Here is a 27,039-nt window from a genome sequence, read left to right on the forward strand (position 1 = left end):
GAAAGAAAGAAAGAAAGAAAGAAAGAGAGAAAGAAGACACATCATGCCAAGAGCAGTGTTTAAATTTAATTAGCAAAATAATTAATTTAGAGAAAGCTTCCTGAATCTTCAGTAGTTTTGTTTAAAAAAGCAATGTCCCTGAAATAACTTTTAAGCAATAATATTCAGTCATTGGTGGTAGTTTTTTGAATCTTACTGTGGTAATAAGATACTTCTTTTCCGCCTCTAAGACTTAGAAGAATTAGTTCATCTCTCTGAACTTCCACTCATCATAAGAATTATCGAGAGATAATTTTACATTTAAAGATTAAAAATAACTCAAAGAAACTTGCTTTATCTCATCTCCAAAACATGGTGAGAATGCAAATAACACCTTTCATACAACCACTAATCTTGAATCTAATATGTGGCTCTTTTATACTTCCTATTTTCTTTTTCTTTAAAATTTTTTAATATTTATTTTTGAGAGAGAAAGAGAGAGACAGAGCACGAGTGGGGGGAGGAGGGGCTGAGAGAGAGGGAGACACAGAATCCAAAGCAGGCTCCAGGCTCCAGGCTTCTCAGCACAGAGCCTGACGGGGGCCTTGAACTCATGAGCCTCAAGATCATGACCTGAGCGGAAGTTGGACACTTAACCGACTGAGCCACCCAGGTGCCCCATACTTCCTATTTTCAAGTTAAAAAATTATTTTAATCAGAAATGCAAATATATTTCCATTTGAATTTTAAATATTATGGCACCATATCCAGTCTCACATTTTTATAACCCCCCCCCCCCACAGGATTGTTTTTAGAACTAGTTACATAAAAATGTCAAATTTCATACTATTCTGGTTCTATTTGTGATTTTTGAGCTACAACTGAAATAAAATCCTTTGATTATTAAAAATAAGGGTTTGAACATATCCTTTATGCAAATGCTTAACTGAAGGGCAAAGGGGTGGAAGACAAAATTAGTGTAAGTGGGAAATGCCACATTTCTTCTTTTAAAAGAGGAAGACAAGGACCCATTAGAGCCTAAGGTGAGTGTGCTGGGCAAGCCATGTCACCAGAATTTTCCTTCTAAGGTTGTGTCCATGCTACATTAAGGACAGTTTAAAGATTTGGAGGAACGACATACCATTCTCTCCCGCAATAGTTATGTTGGTTTATGATGCATAAAGAAACAATGGCAACACACTTTTGAGCAGGTCTTTGTAATGCACTACTTGTTCTCTAAGATGCATTAAAGAATTTTTAAACTTGACAAAAGCGTGAAAGACAAATTATACTGGAATCAGACATGACGTTCTAAACAAATGCTGTCACAGCAGGACAGAAACCTGGCTGGTGGCATTTCTCTACTTCCTTGAAAATAAAAGGCTTCAAGAGGCAAGTTTATCCTTATATGGTTGAAAGTCAGGGGTTGGTGTCTACCTGCAGCTGTGAGCACCCGTGCCCATTACCTGGGGAGTCGAATCCCTGAGGAGCATCTCGGGAAGAAGCAGGGGGAAGCAGCCTAATGCCACCATCAAATGACTGCTCCGAATATATCGCTTAAAGGGGTCAATGGCTTTTAAAACAGAGGTAGAGAGAGTAGAAACATAAATAACTTAAAAATAGAAAAAAATACCCTTCTTTTAAACATGAACTTGAAAGAAGGACTGATGCAGATTCAAGATAACTCTTTGACAGTGTATTTGGCACATACGCTGAAATAAGTATATTAATACCTGATTTTAGGAACTGTAAAATCTGAAGGAAGCTTTGAGATTTTCACCATTTGCGGTCTGTTTGGAAATTTTTCAAAGATTCGAAGTCGCAAAGGGAGCTTCTCTTTGGTGTCTGCATTGGCTTCACTTTGCTTTAACTAAAGAAAAAAATAGAAAGAAGACAAGGGGGAACTTGGCTTACTGCAAGTCACGGAGTACTTGAATTTTCGAATCAAGGAAACGGTGAGTTGGTGCAAGACGGACGGTAGATGGCAGCAGAGACCCATCAAGTGCGTTACTGTCTCCCGCCATCTACCGCTCTCTCCGGGCACAAACTTGAAAACAACCCGGAAAACAAACCCAAAACTAAACCAAAGCAAAAAACTAGCCCAGAAAAAAAAAAACAATGAGAGGAAACACTTATTGTTATTTTATTCCCAAGTATTCCGTTAATACCAAACATTACTTTTTATTGTTTACTTCTTTATTATCACTAGCATATCCAATAACCTAACAATAAAATTTGTTTTATAAATATGTGTGCTACGGCAGGAAATCAAAAGAATACAAATAAATGAAACTCCTAAGTAGTAATAGTTGTAAAGAGGGAAAATGTCAAGAAAACGCATCATTTATTCTAGCAGATTAAAAAGAAAAGCTCAAAATGGAAACAACACATTTGGTACCTACAGGAAGTTCTCTGTTTAGTTAGTTGTAAGGATGGATGCTTGAGAATGATTATATTATATGCCATAAAATATCTTTGCAAGAAATGACAAGCAAATGGTATCTATCTATCTATCTATCATCTCTCTATCTACAAGAGGGCTTTTATATTTCTTTTTTTTTTTAATTTTTTTTAACGTTTATTTATTTTCTTGAGACAGAGAGACACAGAGCATGAATGGGGGAGGGGCAGAGAGACAGGGAGACAGAATCAGAAGCAGGCTCCAGGCTCTGAGCCATCAGCCCAGAGCCCGACGCGGGGCTCCAACTCACGGACCGCGAGATCGTGACCCGGGCCGAAGTCAGACGCTTAACCGACTGAGCCACCCAGGCGCCCCATGAGGGCTTTTATATTTCTACAAATTAGGTCTCAGGGAGACTGAGACTTGAGGTCACAAACTGGAACCAGTGCTGAGCTAAGGAGCCGTCCTAAGGATGGATTTGGCTAGGGGAACTCTGGCCTGAAAAATGAAGTAATGTGCTTCCTCCCCTTCTCAGAACGCACTGTCTTCCCAATCCAAGGCTGACTTCTCTTGCCAACCTCCCTTACTTTTTTTTTTTAATATTTTATTTATTTTTGAGAGCAAGAGAGACAGAGCACGAGTGGGGGAGGGGCAGAGAGAGAGGGAGACACAGAACGCGAAGCAGGCTCCAGGCTCCGAGCTGTCAACACAGAGCCCCACATGGGGTTTGAACTCAGGAACCGTGAGATCATGACCTGAGCCCAGTCAGACGCTTAACCGACTGAGCCACCCAGGTGCCCCCCCTTACTTCTTTTTACTACTGCCTCCTCTCAGACCTCTCTGTAGACTGGGATGAACCTCTCTATGTCCACCCGACTCGTCCCCCTCTCCAGCCTGCATCTCGGAACGCTGATCCTGTTCAAAGAGTCCATCAAATTCGGGCAGCTTCTCTGCTGGGCTTAGGGAAGCATGTTTCAAAAGCCATCAGCTTCTTCTCCCTTGCTGGGTGTGCTTTTACTTTATAATTACAACCTGTCTCCAGTCTGTGGAAAGATTAGCATGGGAGGCTGAGAACAGTTTTGTAAGTCAGAGAGGTGCCAACTCTTCCCTCCTCCCTGAGTGAGGGTACCCACACTGGCCAGAGAGAACATGGGTGCTGCGTTTGGGGGAACATACAATTTCAATACAATACACGGTTGTCCAATCGGTTGTGAGCTCATCGTGAGGTTATATGCCTCATTTCTCATAAACTTCAGAAACTGTTCCTACATTTTTGTTGTATATAATATAAATATTTTGCCATAGTCATCTGTACATCTTAGTTAATTCTGGGGCCTGTCTGTGGTTTTTCTGACTGAGGTGGTGACCTCATTTAGAAAAGGGGCCACTGTTCATGGCCTTCCTCCCCTTCTACATGGAATGCAACACAGCATGCTCTCAACCATTTGATGGTTATGATGGTGACAGTGATGAAGAATTAACTCTCAAAGGTGCAAAGCAAACACGGCTAGCATTTCCATGAGATGCAGGGAATTAGAAAAATGGCCCCACATGTAAACACAGAAATTCACGAGGAAGAGAGTCGTTTTCCAAAAATTTATTGGGACAACTGGTATAAAAATATTTGTCAGTGGTAAGTAGAGCACACAGAAAAAGAAAAGGCAGTTAATATGTTAAGTCAGACCAGAGAGAAAGGCAATTATGTAGGGCCAAAGACAGGCCAAGAAGACAGAGCAGAAACAAGGTATTTAATGCATGTATTTGCTGACTCACTTATTTATATATCAATGCAGTCACTTACAAATCAAATCCCAGAGGCCAGGTTCCATGCAAAGTTCTAGGGATATAAAAATAACTAAGACACTGTATTTGCTCTCACGGAGCCCACATTATAACCGATAGATGGTTATATAAACAGATAATGACAAATATAATAGCTCTTCTAGCTGAGATCTAAACAAGGTGCCGAGAGCTCAAGGTGAGGAGCAAAGGGAGAAGCTTTAAAAAATGACGGTGCTACTTTTATTTCCAGAAACTTCTCCTAGTATTCTGGAGGCTGGGAGACCTAAATCAAGGTATCAGCAGCATCATGCTCTCTCTGAAAGCTCTAGGGAAGACTCCTTTCCTTGACTCAGCTTCTCAGCAATCCTGGTGTTCCTTGATCTGTAGCTACATCGCTCTGTTATCTTCCTGTGAAATCATAAGGCTTCTTCCCCGTGTGTTTCTGTGTCTATCTGACTCTCCTTCTCTTTTCTTACAAAGACACCAGTCATTTAAATCAAGGCCCACCCTGACGCAGTATGATCTTAATTGATCATGTCTGTAAAAATCGAAGTTCCAAACAGGTCCCATTCTGAGGCTCCAGGTGGACATGAATTTTGGAGGGACACTATTAAACCCACTACATACAGTAGTTGAAATTCTCAACCACTGTTTCTCTTTCCGCTGAGCCTGTAAATTCTAGGATGACAAGGGTCCTCAGAGGACAAGGATGTTTGCAGGGGTTGGGTGTGTTTCCTTATTTCATGTTCCGGGGCTGCCACAATATTGACACAAAGTAACTGACACAAATATATGTTGAATGAATAATTATACAATCACCAGCAGAACTAAACTCTAGCAGATAACTTGGAAATAAAAGAAAGGATTGTAGGTATATCCTGAAGGGTGGAGAGATAAGCAGAAAGTATCAATTTACGGATTGAAAAATTTGTTGGTGTAGAGTGTAAGTATCCCTAGATTCACAGAATAGAATAAAATTAGACTCTGTGGCATTCAACCTGAACTTACATCTACCATCGATGAGCCCATAGATGTTTAGAGTAAGTTTAGACGTAAAATTAAAGAAAAAGTTTTAACATTTATTCGTTTTTGAGAGACAGAGAGAGAGACAGAGCACAAGTAGGGGAGGGGCAGAGAGAGAAGGAGACACGGAATCTGAAGCAGGCTCCAGGCTCTGAGCTGTCAGCACAGAGCCGAACTTGGGGCCAAAATTCATGGACCATGACATCATGACCTGAACCAAAGTCAGATGCCTAACCAACTGAGCCAACCAGGTGCCCCTAGACAAAAAATTGTATAATATTTAATTAAATACCCTAGCCTATGATGTTTGGCAAATGTAGGGTACCAGTATTGAAAAATAGTCACCTTGCCTGCATGTTTTTAAAATGGAACACATCTCATTCTACTTAGTGTTAGAGTTATTTATACTTCCCCAAACTTGTAAACTCCTCAGGGGCAAGATTTTGTGTTTTTTTACTTAAAAAAAATTTTTTTTAGAGAGTGAGAGATTGTGAGAGGGGGAGAGGGGTAGAGAGAGAGAGAGAGAGAGAGAGAGAGAGAGAAAGAGAATATCAAGCAGGATCTATGCTCATCATGGAGACCAGCTCGGGGCTCCATCTCACGACATGGGGATCATGGCCTGAGCCGAAATCCAGAGTCAGACACTCAACCAGCTGAGCCAACTAGGCACCCCAGATTCTGTTAAAATTTTTTTTTAATGTTTATTTTCTTTTTGAAAGAGAGAGAGAGAGAGACAGAGCATGAGTGGGGGAGAGGTAGGGAAAGAGGGAGACACAGAATTTGAAGCAGGCTCCAGGCTTAGCTGTCAGCACAGAGCCCGATGTGGGGCTCAAACCCACAAACTATGAGATCATGACCTGAGTCGAAGTTGGACGCTCACCCGACTGAGCCACCCAGGCACCTCATGTTTTTAATTTACTTCTATAGCACCTTGTAGAGAGTAGAAAAATAATAACTGTTTGTGAATAAATGAATTAGAATTTAGCATGAATTGATCGTGGAACCGTAAAACTACAAATGAGAAGCTCCTTCTGATGACTCAGAAGGTTCTTCAGGATGCTACCAATCCTCTCAAATGTCGGGCATCATGGCTCCACAGAAGGGCCAATTAAGCCAGAGAAGGGTGGGTGGTTGCATGGGGGGCAGACATATCAGATCTCACCGCAGAGGCACTGGACAGAATCTTCTACAAGCGGGGGAGGGGCCTCTTTCTGGACAGCACCTGCCACGTGCTCTGTCTGCTGTTCACAGTTAAACAGCATCAACTACAGGTGAATATACACACATCCAGCAGCTCGGCACCTACCAGAAACATGTCCACATGCACACCACAGCCACGTCCTCACAAGCCCACACTAAACCATAAACTCCTCAAATGCCCATCAGCAGTTGAATGGAGAAGTAAATTGTGGTTTATTTATGCATTTGAGTCAATGAACTACTTCCAAGCACAAGGATTTGGGTGAATTTTACAAACTAACGTTGAATGAAGGAATCCTGACCAATGAAACAAGTACATCCTGAATGATCCCATTTATATAAAGTTAAAGAGCAGGTGATGCTACTCTATCTGGCTGAGCGTCTGCTGAGTAGTTACCCTGGGGTGGGGTGAAGCATCATGACTAAGAGGACATGTGGGGAGGGGCTTCTAAGGACAGCTGATCTTGGTCTGGGTGCTGGGTGTGCTCGGGTTGGAAAAGTTCAGCAAAATCATCTCATACTTACTCCACCGCTATTAATCTCCAAAACCTGGACCATTTCTCCTTCCCCAGTCCGTGATGTTGGTCAAGATACAAAAAGAGGAAGAAATACGAGAGGACGATGGGACCGGCTTGCCTACCGAGGGGTGCAGGGTGGGATGAAGGTGAGGCAGCCAGAGCAAAGAGAAATACTGCATGGTACTTGGAAACCACAGTCAAGTTTCCTGACGCACAATAAACCCTGTTCTACCTTTTATCCAAATTCTTCCCCCTTCTTGCATTTAAGCACAGATTTCCCCAAGGTTAAACTTACTTTGATGCAAATGGGTGAGTAATATGGATTACATTGAAAATACGGGATGATAATTGAAGATCCTTATACTATACCACAAAAGCAGACCTTCTAACGTACAGTAATTGTAATTGTAAATGTTCGCTTGGAAATAATTTCAAAGATTATAACTCTTGGATGGAAGGAAGAGAATGCAGAATGCAGAGAACACAAGATTTCAGTCTTTATGTTGGAAAATCTAATGTAGGGGCGCCTGGGTGGCTCAGTGGGTTAAGCGTCTGACTTTGGATCAGGTCATGTTCTCGTGGTTCGTGAGTTCGAGCCCCGCGTCAGGCTCTGTGCTGACCGCTTGGAGCCTGGAGTCCGCTTCAGATTCTGTGTCTCCTTCACTCTCTGCCCCACCCCCACTTGCACTCTGTCTCTCTCTCTCTCAAAAAGAAATAAACATTAAAAAAAATTAAAGAAAAGAAAAATCTGATATAAAGAACAGTAACAAAGGAAAGAATTCATAATGGCTTCGACTGAGCATGACGTGTGGCTGTAACAAATAGATCAGATGATAGATTTGTAACAGACTCACATGGTTTTAAAAAAACACATTTGCAAAGAAGAAATTAGAATAAAAGAGAAAGATTCAAACCTTGAGCTTTAAAGTATATAAATCATCGAAGCTCAGGGCTATTCTATGGCTCAGCATCTGTCTTGTGGAGATATCATTACACGTCGGGCGGCTGAAAGCCTTTTGCTTTCTGTGTGCTTCTCAAGAGACTTGGGTGTAATCGCTCTGCATGACACATACCCTGTTCTGCCTCATCGCTTACATCTTCTGTATTCCAGCCTGTGCTTTCTTCTGTTAAAATATTCAAAGATTATTCAGTTTCGGTTCCTTTCTAAATGCTGCGACAAATAACTGAATTGAAGGATTATGTTAAATAAAAATTTCTGTAATTTTTGGTGTGATTTTTCTAAAAGAAAACAACTTAAAAAGTATTCAGACTTGGGAACGATTCTCATTTTAAAATCTAGTTCATGCTAGTTTGAAAAATGCGCACAGACCTGTAGGTCAGTGTAGCTGAGGAGTATTTTTCTGGCAGTTCAGTATGTGAAAAACGGCCACATTATGCTCAATCTGGAGAAGGAAGTTTGTCTACGTTATCTGAGTAAATGAAGGCCGAGTTCTCTTTTCTTCTTTAGACAATGGGTTTGGCCGGTTTTCCTGGATCTATACATGACGCAGTAATTCAGAAGTGAGACTCTTCCTAAAGCATAAACTGTTATTTTTCAAGCAAGTTTCTCTTGCTATTTTGCATCTGTGATTTTTACAACCCAAACTGCACGGCTTCTGGGTTAAAACAGATGGGATATCTGGAGTAATGATCAAACATGTTGGTCTCTGTTAATATCTCCGTGTCCCAGTGTTACTATAAAACCTTGATATAAAATATAAAGAATATCCTTCACTAGGCTGTTGAGTCCAATAAGGAGTTTCTTAGAAGGGAGAATATTTTCTTTCTTTCTTTCTTTCTTTCTTTCTTTCTTTCTTTTTTTGCCCTGGGCAAAGGGCCTTCAGCCACATGATTGAACATAAGACAGCACTACTGTATGCTTTTATTTTTTTTTTATTTTTATTTTTTTTTTAAATTTTTTTTTCAACGTTTATTTATTTTTGGGACAGAGAGAGACAGAGCATGAACGGGGGAGGGGCAGAGAGAGAGGGAGACACAGAATCGGAAACAGGCTCCAGGCTCTGAGCCATCAGCCCAGAGCCTGACGCGGGGCTCGAACTCCCGGACCGCGAGATCGTGACCTGGCTGAAGTCGGACGCTTAACCGACTGCGCCACCCAGGCGCCCCTACTGTATGCTTTTAAAAATGCTTCCCTTAAAAAGTGTTTAAGTCACCTACTCTCCTCCATTGTACAAAAAATCTGGAATACATCCAGAACTTCCAAGGTCAAATTGGGGTTTTATTGATACAAACTGGAGGGCTCTATTTCTTGGCTTCTGGGCCATAAATGAGACATTTTAATATGACAGCTGGCACCTCCAAATGTTCAAAGTAGTTTTATAACATCAGTTGATTCATGGCACTTGGTGTTTCCTTTCCTACATCTCTCAACAGACTCGGAGGGGTTCCTCATTCCTCCTTACAGCATGGCCCTGAAGAAAATGGGGAACCGAGGTGTGTTCTCGGAGGAGCTGGTGCACTGGGGAGTCAAGTGGCTTCTGCACTTCCTGGTTTGGGAGGCCCAGCAGAGCACTTAGGAAGCACTCTGACATTTATATCGTCTTGTGCCATCCCTTGGATGTACACAGCACTGAACCTAAGATCGTACCGGCTTTAAGTGTCCTTCAGAAGGTGACTTTGTAAAGCAGTGTGAAAAACAGTTGCAACAAGGCGAGGCTAGCAGAAAATGCTAACAAGTTAGTAAGATGAAAACAAAACAAAAAAAACTATTCAAAACTAGAATGTCGAATTATGTCGAATGGGTAAATTTTCCTCATATGATTGTCCCCTGAAATCCCATGAATGGAATTAATGATTTCTTTGAGACAGAAGTAATGAACAGTTTGCTTTTGCACGTTTTCTCTTCTAGGTCCCAAACACCTCTATTTTACATTCTATTTCTCTTGTGTTATTCAAGCGAGACGCAGTTGTTTCCATTAGGAAACTTACTGAGTCATAGAAACATGTTCATTATGATAAAAAATGCGTTTTTTTGCTCCACTTCAGATGAAATTATATTAGAATTCTATGTAAACTAGATAGTTGGTTCTTGTTAAGAGATGAATATTCAGTAAGTAATAGGATAAAGCCCACACCAAAGGGAATTCAGAATATATATATATATGTATATATATATATATATATATATATATCCACACGTATATATATTACACTCACATATTTGTCCTCCCTGGTTTGATTTAGAAAACACAGAAGAAAACACAATCTAAGTAAAAACAGTAAAAAAAAAAAAAAAAAGTAAGAAGATGTGGATTTAAAATTTTGTTCGGTTTTATAATCCCTTAAGCACTTTGGATTTCAATGTTCTCAAATGAAAAATGAGGATCTTCCCTCCTTTATATAAATGCCAGATATATAAGTGAGATAGCATATTGTCTGTAATTTGAATTACTCAAGGGAAATGTGCTATAAAAACCAAAGCTATCACTATGCCACAGTAACTGCTAGTTCTGCCTGAAAATGCTCTCATCTCAGCGAGTGGGGATAAATTCTGAGGACGCTCACATGCTGTGCTGTCCAAACCCTCCCCTCCATCCACGCTCCAACTTCTGCCCCTTTGATTGACTGATTTTCTCAAGACCCTTGATTTTAAAAATGAAAATGAAAAGAGTGGTGAACATTTCTCCTGATCCAATTCCTTTCCCTTTTCAAACTTCCTTCTCCGAAGTGTCGTCTACACTCGCTATACATATGGCTTACCTGCACTAACTTCCTCGCATCTTCCACCCTCGCTGTCTCAGGTCTCTCCCCAGCACCTCAGGGCTGCTCTTAGCAGCCACCAACATTTCCCATGCTGCTGAAGCCAGCAGCCACTCAGGCATCCTGGTTTTATCTCACTGCCTCTACTAACCCACCTGCCCCCCAGCTGGGTTTCCATCTTTGTCTTGCCCCTTGAAGCCCATTTTTCTTTACAGAACACCTGAAAAAGAAACACCATCGTGTTCCTGGTCTTTAAAGTAATTCAAGGATGTTCATTTGTATATAGAAGAAATTAGAATCTTCTAAGACGGCATAAACGACCCTTCGGTGCCTTGCACCTTATATTCCAATGATAGTGGTTTGCGGGTCCTTCCCACAGTCTTACTTCATGTATTTGTGCCTCTGAACATACTCCCTACTGCCGCCCCCCCCCCATCGCTTGCAACACACTTTCCTTCTACACTCAGTTAACTCCCTCAAAAATCATCTCCTCTAGGAAGATTTCTTAGAATAACAATAATTGGTAAGTTGAAGTAGTAAACATGAGTGCTAGACTCTATGCTGAACACTTGGCATTGCTAATATTACTTAATCCGGTTTAGCCCATGAAGTAGCTCCATGCTCTAGCATGTTACAGATGAGGAAACTGAGGTCACAAGAGCTTAAGTCAGCCGCCCAAGGTCACACGGCTGGAAGTCATAGTACTGGCATGTGGAATCTTTCTGATTCCACAGCTTGAGCTCCTAAACACTGTTTTATATTGCCTCATCAAAACAACATTTTCAAGCAGTAGATGGGTTTTTACTTCTGCAATTTTGTACCTGCTATTTCTTTAACATGGAACGTCTTCTCCTATTTTGCTAACAACATTCCGGGTCATCGTTTCTAGATACATCTTCCCCACCTGCCTGCAATCTGAGTTAGATATATGTTCTCCTATGTTCCTTCTTCAACCTTAGTGCTCAGGTCTTTATGCCATAACTTCCTAATTATGTGTATCTTCCCCCCACTAAGATGACACGTTTTAAATTAAATGTGGGACTCTTAGTGCCCCATGGCCTCATACCATACATTTACATACACAGGACAAAGATAACACAATGATGATGAGATGGAGAATAAAACAGGCAGACTCAATGTGGTCTCATAAACAGGTGAAGTGACCCCTTTGTGGTATTTCTCAGAATTTTGTTATCCTTTTCTTAGGTTCTTTACAATGTGGAAGCAGCTATATTAACCAGCACAAACAAGTCTCCCAGTTTCAGAATGAGTTATTTTACTGATTAAAGATGAAGAGAAATGACAAGTCTCATCAGATTTTCTATTAGAAACAAAATAATAAAAAGCATTTGGCTCCTGATGACATGTATGCTCTCAACTTCTTAAGATCAGAAAAGCATAATGAACTATAAATTCTATACAACGTATTCATGGTATAAAGCTTCGCAGATGTACGTGTCTTTGAACAAGGCCACATAGCAGCCAATTTATATGTTGTGTTATTGGACTTTACCATAGGAAATTCTTATCCCATTTTTAAAAAAAACAACACCTTATTTTGAAATCATTTTAAACTTACATAAGAATTGCAAAGATAGTACAGAGAGTTCCTGTATGCCCTTGACCCAGCTTTTTCTTACGTTAGCATCTTACATAACCATAGAACATTTATCAAAACTAAGAAATTAACCTTGGTCGAAATACTTTTAACTAAAGCACAGACACTGTTTTTTTTAAAAAAAAAATTTTTTTTAACGTTTATTTGTTTTTGAGACAGAGAGAGACAGAGCATGAATGGGGGAGGGTCAGAGAAAGAGAGAGACACAGAATCTGAAACAGGCTCCAGGCTCTGAGCTGTCAGCACAGAGCCCGACGCGGGGCTTGAACTCACTAACCGTGAGATCATGACCTGAGCCGAAGTCAGCCGCTTAACTGACTGAGCCACCCAGGCGTCCCAGACACTGGTTTTTGTATCAGTGTCTTTTTCTGTTTCAAGATCCAGTCCAGGTGCCACACTGTATTTCGTTAGCATGTCTTTTTAGGCTCCTCTAGAGCGTGTGACAGTTTCTCGTACCTTCCTTGTTTTTAAAAGACCTTGGCAGTTTTAAGGCATACTGGGCAGGTAACTTGCAGAATGGCCCTCAGTATGGGGTTGTCCAATGCTTTCTCAGGATTTGGCTGACGTTGTGGATTTAGGAGGAAGAGTATTATGGAGACGCTAGGCTTATCTCATCATATCAGGGGGAACATGACACCAATGTGCCTTCATGTTGGTGATGGCGACTGTCATTACTGGGGTAAGGTGTCTTCCAGGTTTCTGTAACTGTAACGTTACAGTCTCTGTTTCCTTACACTACCAGGTAGAAGTAAATCACCAATTCCTGCCCACAGTTAAGAAGAGAAGACTTAGGCTTCACCTCCAAGGAGGGGGAAGTATCAAAGAATTTGCAGACATATGTTAAAAACCATCAGAATAATTAAAAAAAAAAGTTTTGAAGGAAGAAACTTTGAGGTCACGTAAATATCTATTTCTCCTTAGAGCCTCATATTGATTTTAGCACGCAGCAGTAGGTCCTGCTTATAAATATAATGTTCTAATGGCGATTTTCTATTTCCCTCATTTATTATTCTATTATTTCTATTTCTCTATATTGCCTCTATATTCACTCGGGATTATTCTGTAAGGAACAGTTGTCACTTCTCCACTTTTAAATTCGATAATTTATGTGTAAGTATGGCTTTTTGGCTGTTTATTTCATTCTTTGGGTTATAATCTAAGACCATTATTATTTATTTGATTGCTCAATTTGTCATCGGGGGCTCTTTCAGGTGGCTTCTTACTCTTCCAGTATACCCTTTTCTTTTTCTTTTCTTCTCCTTTCTTTTTAAAAAGTACTTCCTTACTTTCTGGGCTCCACAAAATACTAAAGTCTTATCTTCTATTTCCCCTGACTCAGCTTGAGAATCAGCCGTTCCTCCAAAGAGCGCTGATTTGCTTTACTGGAGAATGGTATTTAGAAATGAAAATCTTAGGGGCGCCTGGGTGGCTGGCTCAATCAGTTGAGCGTCTGACTTCAACTCAGGTCATGATCTCCCCATCCGTGAGTTCGAACCCTACATCAGGCTCTGTGCTGACAGCTCAGAACCTGGAGCCTGCTTTGAATCCTGTGTCTCCCTCTCTCTCTGCCCCTCCCCTGCGCATGCTCTGTCTCTCTCACTCTAAAAAATAAATAAACACTAAAAAATTAAAAGAAATGAAAATCTTAGCGCCAGGTTTGCTTGTTGTTATTGATAGGTCACTGCTTCTAGGCTCACTCTGAGGAAATAATGTATGTATATAAAACAATGTATATATGCATACCTATATTTAACACCTGTGTATGGATGGATAAGTCTTATGTAACCTTAGATTATATATATGTATCCATCCATGTATCTGTGTATCTGTCTATGTATCTATCTTCTATCTTAAAATAAACTGAGCTTATACTAATACTCCTACTCCAATCTGGTGCCATAGGGTTAATTCTGGCATCTCCCCTTCGCGTATTTGTAACTTCTTTCTCTGACAGTGTGACATTATCTACAGTAAGTTTTCTTATCTGTTCCAGCTTAGTGTACATATAACTAGTATCAGTGAAGGTATTTACCGCAAAACAAATACCACACTTTAAACTGGAGGTATGGAAGACACATATTTCGCAGTCCCCACACTGGGGCCTTGAACCTCAGCCGTGTTCTGTCTCCTTAAGTAATTCCTTTTCAGGAAATAAGCATGCATTTTCCAAGTACCATTCCTGAGTATGCTTATGGTAGATTGTAGAGTTGTTCAATTTTGCAGACTTTGATAAAAACGGCTTATTAGATGCACTATGAAGATTCACATTAATCAACATATTTTATGCAAAGCAAAATGGAAATAGGAATAACATCAAAACGAAATAGCATGCATGTACATTTCTCGTTTCCTAGAAATAACCTCAGTCACTCTTTTGCTCATACCAGAGTAGAAACTATTCGATAGTCATATGGCTGTGTGTGAGAATGTCAGTCTCACCCCATCTCCCACTATGCCTACTGTTGAGCAAGCACCTGGAGTAGAATATAAGGAAAGGCCAATAATGAACTCATTAACTCTCGAGTACAAGGAAGCAGAATTATTAATAAAGAGAAAGAAGACTGGTTATTTTGATAAAGTCCATAACTCTCTGGCCACCTTTTATTAAAAATCATTCCAGTTCAATCCAGTCTCCTACCTGATTCAAACCTTCCCCAAGCCCCTACCTCATAGGGCTACAAGTGTGACTTCAGGTCTGGAACTGGGGAGGGGACACGCTCCCTTCCTTCACTGCTCCACATTTCCTTCTTTAGGGTCTAGCTTCTTTAGAGCAGAGGCCAGGGTGGAGGGTTAGGAGAAGAAAGGATTGTCTTAGGAAACCAGCCACATTTCAGGGTGGCCCCCTTTGTGTTTTGGTCTGGATCTAGACCTGTTGCAAGCTGATGACTTTCTGTAGGGATGACCAACATTGTAAGCAGTCATAGACATGAAATTCTGGCCTAAAAGGAATGAGGTTGACTAGCTGGGCCAATCAGATCTTCTCTTGTTGGGAGTTTGAATTTGAGACAGAGTGTTGATTATTTGTTTTGTTTTTCTGTTTTTTTTTTTTTTCAACATTTATTTATTTTTGGGACAGAGAGAGACAGAGCATGAACGGGGGAGGGGCAGAGAGAGAGGGAGACACAGAATCGGAAACAGGCTCCAGGCTCTGAGCCATCAGCCCAGAGCCTGACGCGGGGCTCGAACTCACGGACCGCGAGATCGTGACCTGGCTGAAGTCGGACGCTTAACCGACTGCGCCACCCAGGCGCCCCGAGTGTTGATTATTTGTAACAAAACCAAAAGTCAAAACTTACATGGAGAAAAATGAGATTATTTGTGTTGCCTTAAGGGTAAAGCACTTGCAGTTACTAAACATTTTTCTTCAAGGTTCTAGTAGGTCTTTTCTTTCCACTCTGTATAATCTCATCCAGATTTACAACTTCCAGTATTATGTCCGTACAGAAAACCTCACTAGGACTGAAGAATCAAAGAGGGAGAGGAGTTTTGTCTGGTTTCTTCCCTGACTTACCCCATGTGCCTAGGACAGTGCCTGGCACATGGTAGGCACTGGCTAAGTGAAGATTACCTTGAACATCCATATTTGTATCTCTAGCCAGCCAGCCAGCCCTCACCCCTGAACTCTAGATGTACACATGCAGCTGTTAGGGGTCTCCACTAAGTCCCAAACTCATCACAGTCACAACATGCCCAAGACTGAATTGTTGATCTTTTCCCTCCAATAGGTTCCATGCTAATGTTTCCTGGCTCAGTGTATGTTACCATCGTCCATTCAAGGAGATGAACCTGAAACCAAGAGTCATCCTTGAGACTCTTCCCTTTCTGCCCTTAAATCCAACCCCTCACCACGTCCCTGCTGATTTCACTTGCCAAATAGCTCTCCAATTTACCACTGCCTCCCATCTTCAAGTCTTCTGTGGCTTCCCATGTTCTTAGGTAAAACATAAAATTCTTGGCTTCTCAAAGTGCTGCATGGTCTATGCCCAGCTTGCTTGTCTACACTCATTTTATACCACTTGGCCCTGGGCTTTCTGGTCACTGTTGCTCATCCTTCAGAACTTAGCTCCAGTGTTTCTTTCTCCTCCCTCACTGCCCTTATCTCCACGTGGGTCAGAGTCTTCTATGAACTTCTCACTCAGAAAAATGTTATTATTTTTAAAAATTTTTTTAACGTTTTTTTAAATTTATTTTTGAGACAGAGAGAGACAGAGCATGAACGGGGGAGGGGCAGAGAGAGAGGGAGACACAGAATCGGAAGCAGGCTCCAGGCTCTGAGCCATCAGCCCAGAGCCCAACGCAGGGCTCGAACTCACGGACCGCAAGATCGTGACCTGAGCTGAAGTCGGACGCTTAACCGACTGAGCCACCCAGGCGCCCCAGAAAAATGTTATTTTCTAAAGGAAGTTCATCTTGATTTGTAAACATTTATTCATTGGTTTGGATATTTGATTTATGTCCAATTTTTCCACTAGACCATAAAGTCCATGAGAACAGAGAATTTTATTGTTTATTCTTGTCTCTTTAGTGCCTGGCCCAGTGTCTTACACACAGTAGGGACTCAAAGATTTGAGAAACAAATGAACAATCAGATAGTAAAAATGCTTTGGGAAGAATGAAAAGATATATGGACTGAGACTCAGAACAAGCAACAGATGGGCTTTGTAAATGCACTGACGTTCGTGTTTAGGTACACACGGGGTAACACTGATTATAATCTTAACTCCTTATAGTCTTAACAGTTACGAAGGAGTCTTTTTGCAACGCAATGACTGTGAGACACTGAATAAAACTGAAAACCAGTTGTCATGCTTTTCCCTTAAAACCATAACAATCTACTTTCCCATTGCCTGTGAAAGGATCTAAAGGAAAAAAATGCTGTTCACTTAAAAAAATTTTCTTCTCTTGATTTCAGAAAGCAAATGAGATAGAGTCCCCACAGCTCAGCAGTAGGCACAGGGCTGGGCATGTGGAGTTGAGGCAGAGCTGAAGGGAGAGCTTCTTCCCCAGTTAGGGCATGTTTTCCCTATGTACCTTCTCATTTTTTTAAAATTGAGGGGTTGCCTTACAGAGTGCTGTGGGAAAAAATGTAATGAAAGTAATTCTGAATTAGCACAATTGTAGAATGACACAACCAACAACTGATCAATGTAAACTTGAACGGTCTTAGGCAAGTCATTTTATGTTTGTTCAAAGGCAAGAGAGACTTCAGGTAATTTATAAAAAGTCCCAAGTGCCAGTGGAATGAGGCAAAGAACAAGGTTTCTGAAAACGAATCCTCTAAAAGTGATCTGGTTTGGGTCACTCATTCATGGAATGAAAATTTGAAAGGGCTTAGAGGAAACCCTTCTTCCAAGAGAGTCTCAAACTTATAAAACTCACTTTTTATGGGACTCATGAGATTAAGGGTGAAGGTAAATGATTCCACCTGCTGAGAAAGCTGCTCTTGGTCGATGACAGTTGGTCTGCATCCTGAGTTGCACCTGTTGTCCCCCACTGGACCACGATCTCAGTGCCAAAAGGGAAGCACTTCTTCTTGAGTCCAAAGAACATGACTCTGGAGGTTGTGTTCATTTGTGAGGGCACTGGGTAGCTTAAAACAACAGAAATTTATTGTCTTACAGTTCTGGAGGCTGGCAGTCCAAAATCAAGGTGTCTTTGGGCTTGGTGCCCTCTGGGGGTTCTGAGGGAAGGTCTGTTCCATGCCTCTCTCTTACCTTCTGGTGATGGTCGGCAATTCTTGGTGCTCCTAAGCTTGTAGACACCTCACAGTCTCTGCCTCTGTCATCAGATGGTGTTCTTGTATATCTGTCTGTCTCTTCTCCTTTTCATATAAGGACACCAGCCTTAGCGGATTAAGGTTCACCCTAAAGATCTCATCTTAACTTGATTATATTTGCAAATACCTCATTTCCAAATAAGGTCACCTTCAGAAGTATTAGGGATCAGGGCTTCAATATATCTTTTGGGGGGGACACAATTTAATGCACAACCAAAGGACATAAATTCCAAAAGGTACCTCCTCTGTTTGATGACTATCACCGGTTTAACTCCAAAATTCAGGTGGGCTGTTTCCCTTTTGGCACTGACTTCTAGATTTCTAGGTCGTATCTAATGCTGATAATTGATATCCCCAAACTCTGAGTCTCTGTTGTAACCTATCGGCTTGAATCTTGATCTGAATTGTTTTCTGCCTCAGTCACTTCATCTCTTAGAACTGATCTTATTGCAGTCCATGTCTTTATTGACATAAGCATGTATTAAACCGAAGTCTAACAATGAAGCAATTTCAGAAATAGCAGAGCAAATCTTATATAAGATGACCTCCTGAGATTTAAATTATGGAAAATTATGGGTATTAATATGTGAATTGACAACTGAAGAGTCATTTCTGACTACAAGATGGAGAGTGGCTTCAAGTGGAGTTGAGTAACATCAAAGGCTTCCAGTAAATACCACTTCCCAAACCCCAGTTGCTAATGATTTGTAGTTTCTTTAGGGTATTGAGCCTCTGGCCCCTGGGCAGCTCAGTGTTTCCTGGAGCAGCAGGAATCCTGGATCTCATGACTCCAACTGCCTGAGATTCCCAGCTGTTGATCCAATGTGTTGTGCAAACATCACTCTCTAACATGCCACAATGGAAAAAAAGGTTGGGTAGTCCTACAGTAAATAGTGGTGACATACTTAAAAACATTAAGAATCATCCAGTAACTAGTGGTCTGTCTGGAAGCTTAGAATATGATAAGCCTAAGAAGAAAGGATCAGCAATTCATCCTCACTTCTTTAGCTGTCATTCACTGCTCATGTCTTAGAACCCAACTTCCACCCGAGTGCCTGAGCCCTACTGTCATCACCATCGCTTGCCACCTCCTTACTGCTAATATCATCACCATTTTTTTCTTTTTAAAGTTTATTTATTTATTTTGAGAGAGAGAGAGAGAGAGAATGCATGAGGGGGAAGGGATAGAGAGAGAGGAAGAGAGAATTCCAAGCAGGCTCCACACTGTCAGTGGAGAGCCCAACACGGGGCTCGAGCTCATGAAACCATGAGATCATGACTTGAGCTTAACTGACTGAGCCACCCAGGTAATCCTACCATTTTTTCATTAAAAACTTTTTTTTTAAGTTGTGGTAAAAAATACAGAACATAAAATGTACCATCTTACTCATTTTTAAGGTACAGTTCAGCAGTGTTAACTACATTCACTTGTTGTGCAAAAGATCTCTAGGACTTTTTCATCTTGCATAATTATAACTCTATAGCCATTGAATGACAACTACCCTCTGCCCCCTCCCCCTGGCTCCTTGCAACCACCAGTCTGCTTTCTGTTTCTATGAACAAGTCTACTCCAGGAACCTCACAGAAGTGGAATCATACAGTATTTCTCTTTTTGTCACTGGCTTAAGTCACTGAGCCTAATGTTTTCAACGTTCATCCATGTGTAACATGTGTCAGAATTTCCTTCCTTTTTTAAGGCTGAATAATATTCCACTGTATGTATACACAACACATTTTCATTATTCATTCATCTGCTAATGGGCATTTGAGTTGCTTCCACCTCTTGGCTATTGTGAATAATGCTGCAGTAAACATGGGCTTGCAAATATCTCTTCGAGACCCTGCTTTTGATTCTTTTGGATATATACCCAGAAGTGGTATTCCTGGATCATATCTATTTTAATTTTTTGAAGGACTTCATACTGTTTTCCACAGTGGGTACACATTCTCAGCAATAGGGTATACGTGTTCCAATTGCTCCATTTCCTTGCCAATGTTTTTTTTATTTTCTAGCTTTTTAATAGGGCCATCTTAATGGGTGTGAGGTGGAATCTCATTGTGGTTTTGATGATTAGTGATGCTAAGAATCTTTTCATATGGTTTGTGGACATTCTTATATGTTCTTTGGAGAAATGTCTATCCAAATCCTTTGCTACTTGTTTTGTTGTTGAGTTGTAGAATTCTTTATATATGTGGATATTAACCCCTTTTCAAATACATGATTTGCACATATTTTCTACCATTCCAGACAGTGCCTTTTCACTATGTTGACTATTTCCTTTGATTCACAAATGTTTTTAAGTTTGATGAAGTCCCGTTTGTCTATTTTTGCTTTATTATGCGTACTTTTGATGTCATATCCAAGAAATTATTGCCAGTTTCAATGTCATGAAACTTTTTTGCAATGTTGTCTTCTAGGAGTTTTATAGTTGTAGGTCTTACATTAAGTTCTTTAATCAATTTTGAGTCAATTTTTGTATATAGTGGAAAGTAAGGATCCAGTTTGCATGTGGACATCCAGTTTTCCTCATTGTGTGGTTTTGACATCCTTGTTGAAGATGATTTGACCATAGATATGAAGGTTTATTTCTGGACTGTCTTTCTTCTGTTCCACTAATCTACGTGTCTGTCATTATTTCAGTACCATGTTGTTTGATTATTGTAGCTTGGTCATATATTTTGAGATTAAGGAACATGAGGCCTCAATTTAGTTTGTCTTGTTTGGGGACCTTTGAGGTTCCACAGGAATTTTAGGATTTTGTTTTTCTGTTTCTGCAAAAAAGTACATTGGGATTTTGATAAGGATCGCACTGAATTTGTGGATAACTTTGGGTGGTATGAACATTTTAATAATATTCAATCTTCCAATCCATGAACACAGATGTTTTTCAATTATTTGTATTTTCTGTAATTTCTTTCAGCAATTGTTTTGTCATTTTCAGTGTAGAAATCTTTTACCTCCTTGGTTAAGTTTATTCCTCAGTATTTTATTCTTCCTGATGTTATTATAAGTAGGAGTGTTTTCTATAATGACAACTTTTGACCTCTCTGAAGTCTTTCACATTGTTAACCATGACCTCCTTCTTGAAACACTTTTACCTTTGGATTTGACAACAAACAGATTCTGGATTTTGCTCCTATGTTTTGGGCTGTGACTCCTTGTTCATATTTTAGGCTCTTCCTCCTTGGCTTATATGACTCATTTGTTGTTCCTCAGGAGACTTTCTTCCCCTGGTAAACTCAGAACTTCTAAAGGCTTAAATTACCACTTGCATGTTGACTCTTGCTCCTACCCAATACCTATTTCAGTCCCAATATTCTATCTAAGCTTTAAACCTTCTAGCTACTCATAGAAATTGTCTCATAAATATCTCCTAGGCATCTCATGGAAAATATGACCAGCCTCTGTCCTCCAAAATAAAACAAACAAAACCCCATTTCTTCCTTCTCCTGTGATCTCTGTCTTGGCACACCTTGGACAATCTAGAAACCTGTGTGACACCCTGGTCTCCTGCCTTTGCTCTGCTCTTACTCCGACTGGTCACCAAATCCTACCCACTGTATTTTCTCTTCTGTATTCCACCACCTCTGTATGTTCCCTGGTCTCAGTTTCATTTAGTTGAGGCCACGATCACCGTCTGACTCAGCAATGGTGCTCTTATCATTAGGTCCCTTCAGTCTATTGCTGGAATGTAGGGAACATTATGTCACTCTTGGGCTTAAATGCCCTCAGGATAATACCTAAATGCTCAGCACCGCTCACAACTTTTCACCCGCAATTTCCTGCTTACTTTTCCAGCTTACCATTTCTCCCTTGATCAACACTTGAGTCAGTGAACACAGTGAACTTCAAGTGACCTCCAAAAAAACACTATGCTTTTTCTTGCCAAAAGAAAAAGCTTGCTGTTCTTTTGGTCCTGAGTGCCCTTCCTCATGCCACTTTCTCCTAACCCCCTTCACCTGGATAGGCATTACTTGACCATCAGAGTTTAGTCTACACCATACTTGTGAGAAAATGTCTGATCTCATCATCAAAATTGGGTATGGCTCCTATGTGCTCCCCAAGTCCATCATAACATCTATTTACATGTCACTTTCTCCCACCACCTCACAAGTGACTTAAGGCAGGAACAGTATCTTGGTCATCATTATGTTCCTTGACCCTAACATAATGTTTGAAGCATAATAGGTGAGTACTCAGATCTCAGGATTACGAAGTGAGTAGATACAGTCTCTGAGCAGTAACATCCTATCTATAAAAGGGATACCTCATACAACCTTAGCTTGATGCCATTACATATTTGAATCACACAGCCCTCCTCCCTCACCACCCCCCATACCGATTCCTGGCTTATTATGCTATGTTCTGATTATGATTTGACCTTCAGTGTATACACCCACAGTGAGAGAATATGCTAATCCATAGATGTAAGTACATCATCTAACCCACTTTCTAGACTCACATCTCATAATGAATGAATGAACTGGTTCTCTGAGCAGGCATCATGACGTCCTTTGGTGAGGACATTGGATTAGAGTGAGAGAGCCCAGGTCATTTCCACTTACAAACTGTATGAAATTAGGCAAGAAATATACTCCTTTGAGTGTTAGTTTCTGTGTCTGTAATCTCCAGCATAAAATGCAATAATTTAACATGCAGTACCTTGCACGAGGTAGTTTTCAGTACGTGATATTTACCAGCACAGCAGTTACGTCTCTCTTTTATGTTACACTTGTTTAAACAAATTTACTCATGGACCCAAAACCAGGAAGACTGAAGGCCTGACTCAGATCAGGAGACAGCAACCAGTGCTGAGCCGAATCGCACACTCCCCAATACCCTGTCTCCATGCAACTGCCCTCCATCTGGAAGGACCTCAGTATGGACACAAGGCAGACATGAAAATGAAAGCGCCCAGGTAAGGCTAACGACAAACATGACCCCAGAGCTCACATTTTAAAGAGAATATTTTTTTTTTAAATCACACTTATACGAGAGAAAAGCTCCTCTACACGTCCATCCCCACTATGCAGTGGACATCACCAAAGACCAAACATCATCAAGTTTGAACCAGAATTCAAATGAGACTTGATACCACACTGGGGAAACAGTTTTGATTTCAGAGGATGGAATTTTATCTAAATAGACTATCTATACTTCCCCTTCCAATGATTCTTTCCCTGAGGCTTCTCTGTGGGTTTTTCCCCCTCATAGTTGAATGAATTTTATACTGCTTGAAAGAAAGCCCTTTATATCTGTCTTGCACTGAATTTGCAAAAATCATTAAAGCTGTGAGGAGCCTCCCCATTTTCAAAGTTTGCAAAAACTCCACCTACAATCTCTAGTGTCTTTGCTGCACCACCGAGGATCAAAGTCATCGTCTCCTGGAACTACTGTTCAGAGGACAGCATTGGGTCAAGGAGATTTTTAGCTTCTATGCAAACTGATTTGGCTTCTCAGCAGCCCAATTACACATTCATGGACAACCCCATTTCTAGTCAATTTTCTGGTCTTATATAGAAAACCATTACATGTCTATATCTTTATTTATATCTATACCTGTATCTGTATCTGTATCTGTATCTGTATCTGTATCTGCATCTATATCTATCTCCATCTCCAGGGTCTGGGCTGGGGTTCAGGGTGGTGATAAGAAAAGCATGGTCTCTATTTAATTAGGTATGGGAGCTATGAAAGGATCGTTACTGCTATATTGCTTCCAGGAATCGGTTGCGTCTTATATGCAACACACAGGGAAAGCAAAAAATGAGTTTCATATGGAGCATCACTGTCATGACTTTTTAGAACATTATTTATTTTGAAGAGGGAAAAAATAAAGCTACCTTAGTGGCTATCAAGGCACAATGTTGGTGATACCGTGGAGAGGAGGTGTGGTGGGAATGGGTACTTACATTAGAGCCTCTCCAAATGTGTCCCCACGGGGCCCTTTTAGTATATTGCTCTGAATTCTACTAAAAAAAGACACTTTTATGTTTCAAAATACCTTTATTAAGTAATAAATAATTCAATGCTTTCTCCTTTCCCTTAAAAGAAGGCATATAGGGGGGACACCTGGGTGGCTCAGTCAGTTGAGCATCCAACTCTTGATTTCCGCTCAGGTCATGATCTCATGGCTCATGAGATCAAGTCCCAAGTCGGGTTCTGCACTGACAGTGTGGAGCCTGCTTGGGATTCTCTCTCTCCCTCTCTGTCCCTTCCCCTTCTCAAAATAAATAAATAAACTTAAAAAAATGAAGGCATTTATGAAGAGACTTCAGAGCATTAGCATTAGGGAAGCTTCACTGCCACCTAGAATTTGATTTGCAGATTTCCAACTAAAAGCATTAAAGTTGGCATTTGAGTTAGCTCATCTGGTCTTACACTGGGTGCACACACAACTCTCTCTTGGCTTCCTCAAGTGTTAAAAATGGTGGCTGGCTCCATACTTTCTCCTGAAGAGTTCTTCTCCTGAAGATGGTCCCTAAGTGGAAGCCACTGTCTTAAAGTCCAAGGAGGTGACCAGAAAGTCATGGGGAAAAGAGATCTAGGATGCTTGTACTTGAGAAGAATGTGATTCCAGGATTCCATCAACAGTTGGTTGTGTTGACTTGCCTTCCCTGTTGTGTTGACTTGCCTTCCCTGAGCTTCTCCCTGAAGGGTTCTGGTGTCCTTTTCCATCTGGCAATTTGACTTTATCACTTTCCTAACTCGGGGTTTGGCCCCATTGCTCCCCTTCATCCCTGTGTTATATTCATAATCTGTGTTCTTTCCTTTGATTTCATATCTTGAATGATTTTCTAGCACCTTACTTTACTTCTTCCTTCTTCTCTTCTGTTCTAGTTTCTTCACCGTACCTTTTAGCTTTCTCCTACCCTGTCCACCTTCAAGGTCATATTTCCTCTCCCAAGCATGAGAACAGACTTTCTCTAATAGCTTTGTCTAGTGTTTCATATTTAGCCTCTGTATGTTAGAGGTGACTCACACTTGTTTCTATTACTCTTGAAAAATGTCTAGGAACCAGCATTTACATTTTAACACAATTGTTTTTTGACCACAATCAGAATAAAACACATTAAAAATCTCTAGAGGCATCGCTGAAATGTAATATGCTGCAAGCACACGGTGTCTGTGTCTAAAGAGGATCGCTACTCCAGAAGGTCACTGAGAGAAGAGGTGCCTTGGGCAGAGTCTGCCATCGCGTGTACTGAGTGGTAAGCCTCTGAGCTCTTACCTGCTGCAAAAGTCCTAACTCCTGTGGCTCTGATTAGATCGTCTGCTTTCCCAGGGAAAACAAAGAACTATTTTGGATAGTTTTAATGACTGGGTTGCTTGATTCACTTCCATTCCTCAGAAAACTGCCCCTCACACCAAGTTATTTCATGAATATATATTGATGTTTCTGCCATCTAAAACATGATTATTTATAGACGAGTAATTAACATTCCACAACAGGCATGACTCATGTTTGGCATTGATACAGCTTTCCTGTGACTCAGTCATGGAGCCTGGGCTTTAGGTCTGAATTGCCTGGGTTCAAATCCTAACTCTGCCATGTATTCGCTGTGTGACCTTAGGCAAGTTACTTAACTTCTCTGTGCCTTAGTTTCCCCATCTGTAAGATGGATATATTAATAATACCTACATCACATGGTTGCCATGAAACTTCAATAAATGAACATACACAGCACCTGGAACTGAAAGTGTCTGACAAATGTTACTGTAGCTATAGGAACCTACAGATTAGTGGCAGAAAGGATAAATGATGAAAAAAGGTTTGTACTGAACAAAGGCAGATTATGGAGTATGTATGCTTTCTGGAACTTAAAACATTAAGAAAATCAAACATTTTTTACAGATTCCCCATTCTATTCTCTATCTGGGAATAGTAAAAATAGAGTATAGGAATTTAAACCCTTGAAGGCTGAGGCTACACACAGAAAACGAAATGGGGATTTCAGGGAACATTTGTAGTGGAGTTCTGTAAGAAGCTTTGAAAAACAGGCTACCATTTCAGGTATTCACATAATTATATGCACGTGTGTGTGAAAGTACATACAAGTGTGTGTACATTGGGGGGGGTGTGTGGGTGTACGTGAGTGTATTCTTGAAACTATGTAAATGAGCCTCATCTCAAAGACCAAGATGACTGGAAATAAGGGGGGGGGTATAAAAATGACGTAATTTGTAGAAAGTAATGAAACACAAATATTCTTATACAAAATGGAAGAAAACAGTAAACATTTTAGTTTAGTGTGATAATCTTTGGTCCACAGCAATTAGTGTACGAATTAATTGATAAATTTAATAGGTATGTAGTGTTAGTCCAGTCATGGCCAAAGAACAATGTGAAAAGTACTAATGAAAATGAGTTTGCAATTTTGTTTATGGTTGGGATTTTCAATGTTCAAATATCTCTAAATATTCAAAGAAGATACTTCAAATTGTAGGCTGGTACAATCCGATAATTAGCTCTGATGTATAGGATTTCCAGAAATACAGAGCATTACTAATATATAGCAAGTGATTAAACAAAAACCATTTTATAACTAATGATAGATCCTAAAGCAAAGCCCCGTCTAGTTTACTAAAACTGTATAAACTAAGAAGAAAGTCAGATGTCAGTTAAAATCCTGATTTTTTTACTGTTGGTTTTTCACTTGGGGTCAGATAAAATGTGTGTGTATATATATATATATTACCTATATATAATATGCAAAAATATTAGTAGGTTTGGATTTTGCTGTAAAAATATTAGTAGGATTGAATTCACAAACTTGAAAAGAAATTGCCTATAGATTTATTTTACTTCTTTCTAGTAAAAAATGTGGGCTGGAATTATATGGCATTTTAATTGGCCAATGGTTATTTAAAACCATATTGAACCTGGCTGTAGCACCAATTTGAAGAAAATAGAATAGTTTTCATTTTATCTATAGACTACACATATTTATGTCGTCAGAAAGAGGACATTAAAAATCTATGTATAGTAAGCAACGTACACAGGAAAATCCACATCTAAAT

The 27,039-nt window shown here is 40.3% G+C and overlaps 1 protein-coding gene across 3 annotated transcripts in view; it reads right to left on the reverse strand.

The window, feature by feature from the left end:
• NALCN (sodium leak channel, non-selective) overlaps positions 1 to 27,039 on the reverse strand; it is a 298,095-nt gene that overhangs the window by 86,173 nt on the left and 184,883 nt on the right. For all 3 annotated transcript variants that reach the window (XM_047081619.1, XM_047081611.1, XM_047081602.1), the window contains one exon: positions 1,713 to 1,849. In XM_047081619.1, coding sequence (XP_046937575.1) covers positions 1,713 to 1,849 — 137 coding nt within the window. The remainder of the gene's footprint in view (positions 1 to 1,712; positions 1,850 to 27,039) is intronic.

Source organism: Lynx rufus, unplaced genomic scaffold (genome assembly GCF_022079265.1).
Source record: "Lynx rufus isolate CCGP_SWC_20201006 ecotype Redwood Valley unplaced genomic scaffold, mLynRuf1.p SCAF_1, whole genome shotgun sequence".
Classification (NCBI taxonomy): Eukaryota; Metazoa; Chordata; class Mammalia; order Carnivora; family Felidae; genus Lynx; species Lynx rufus.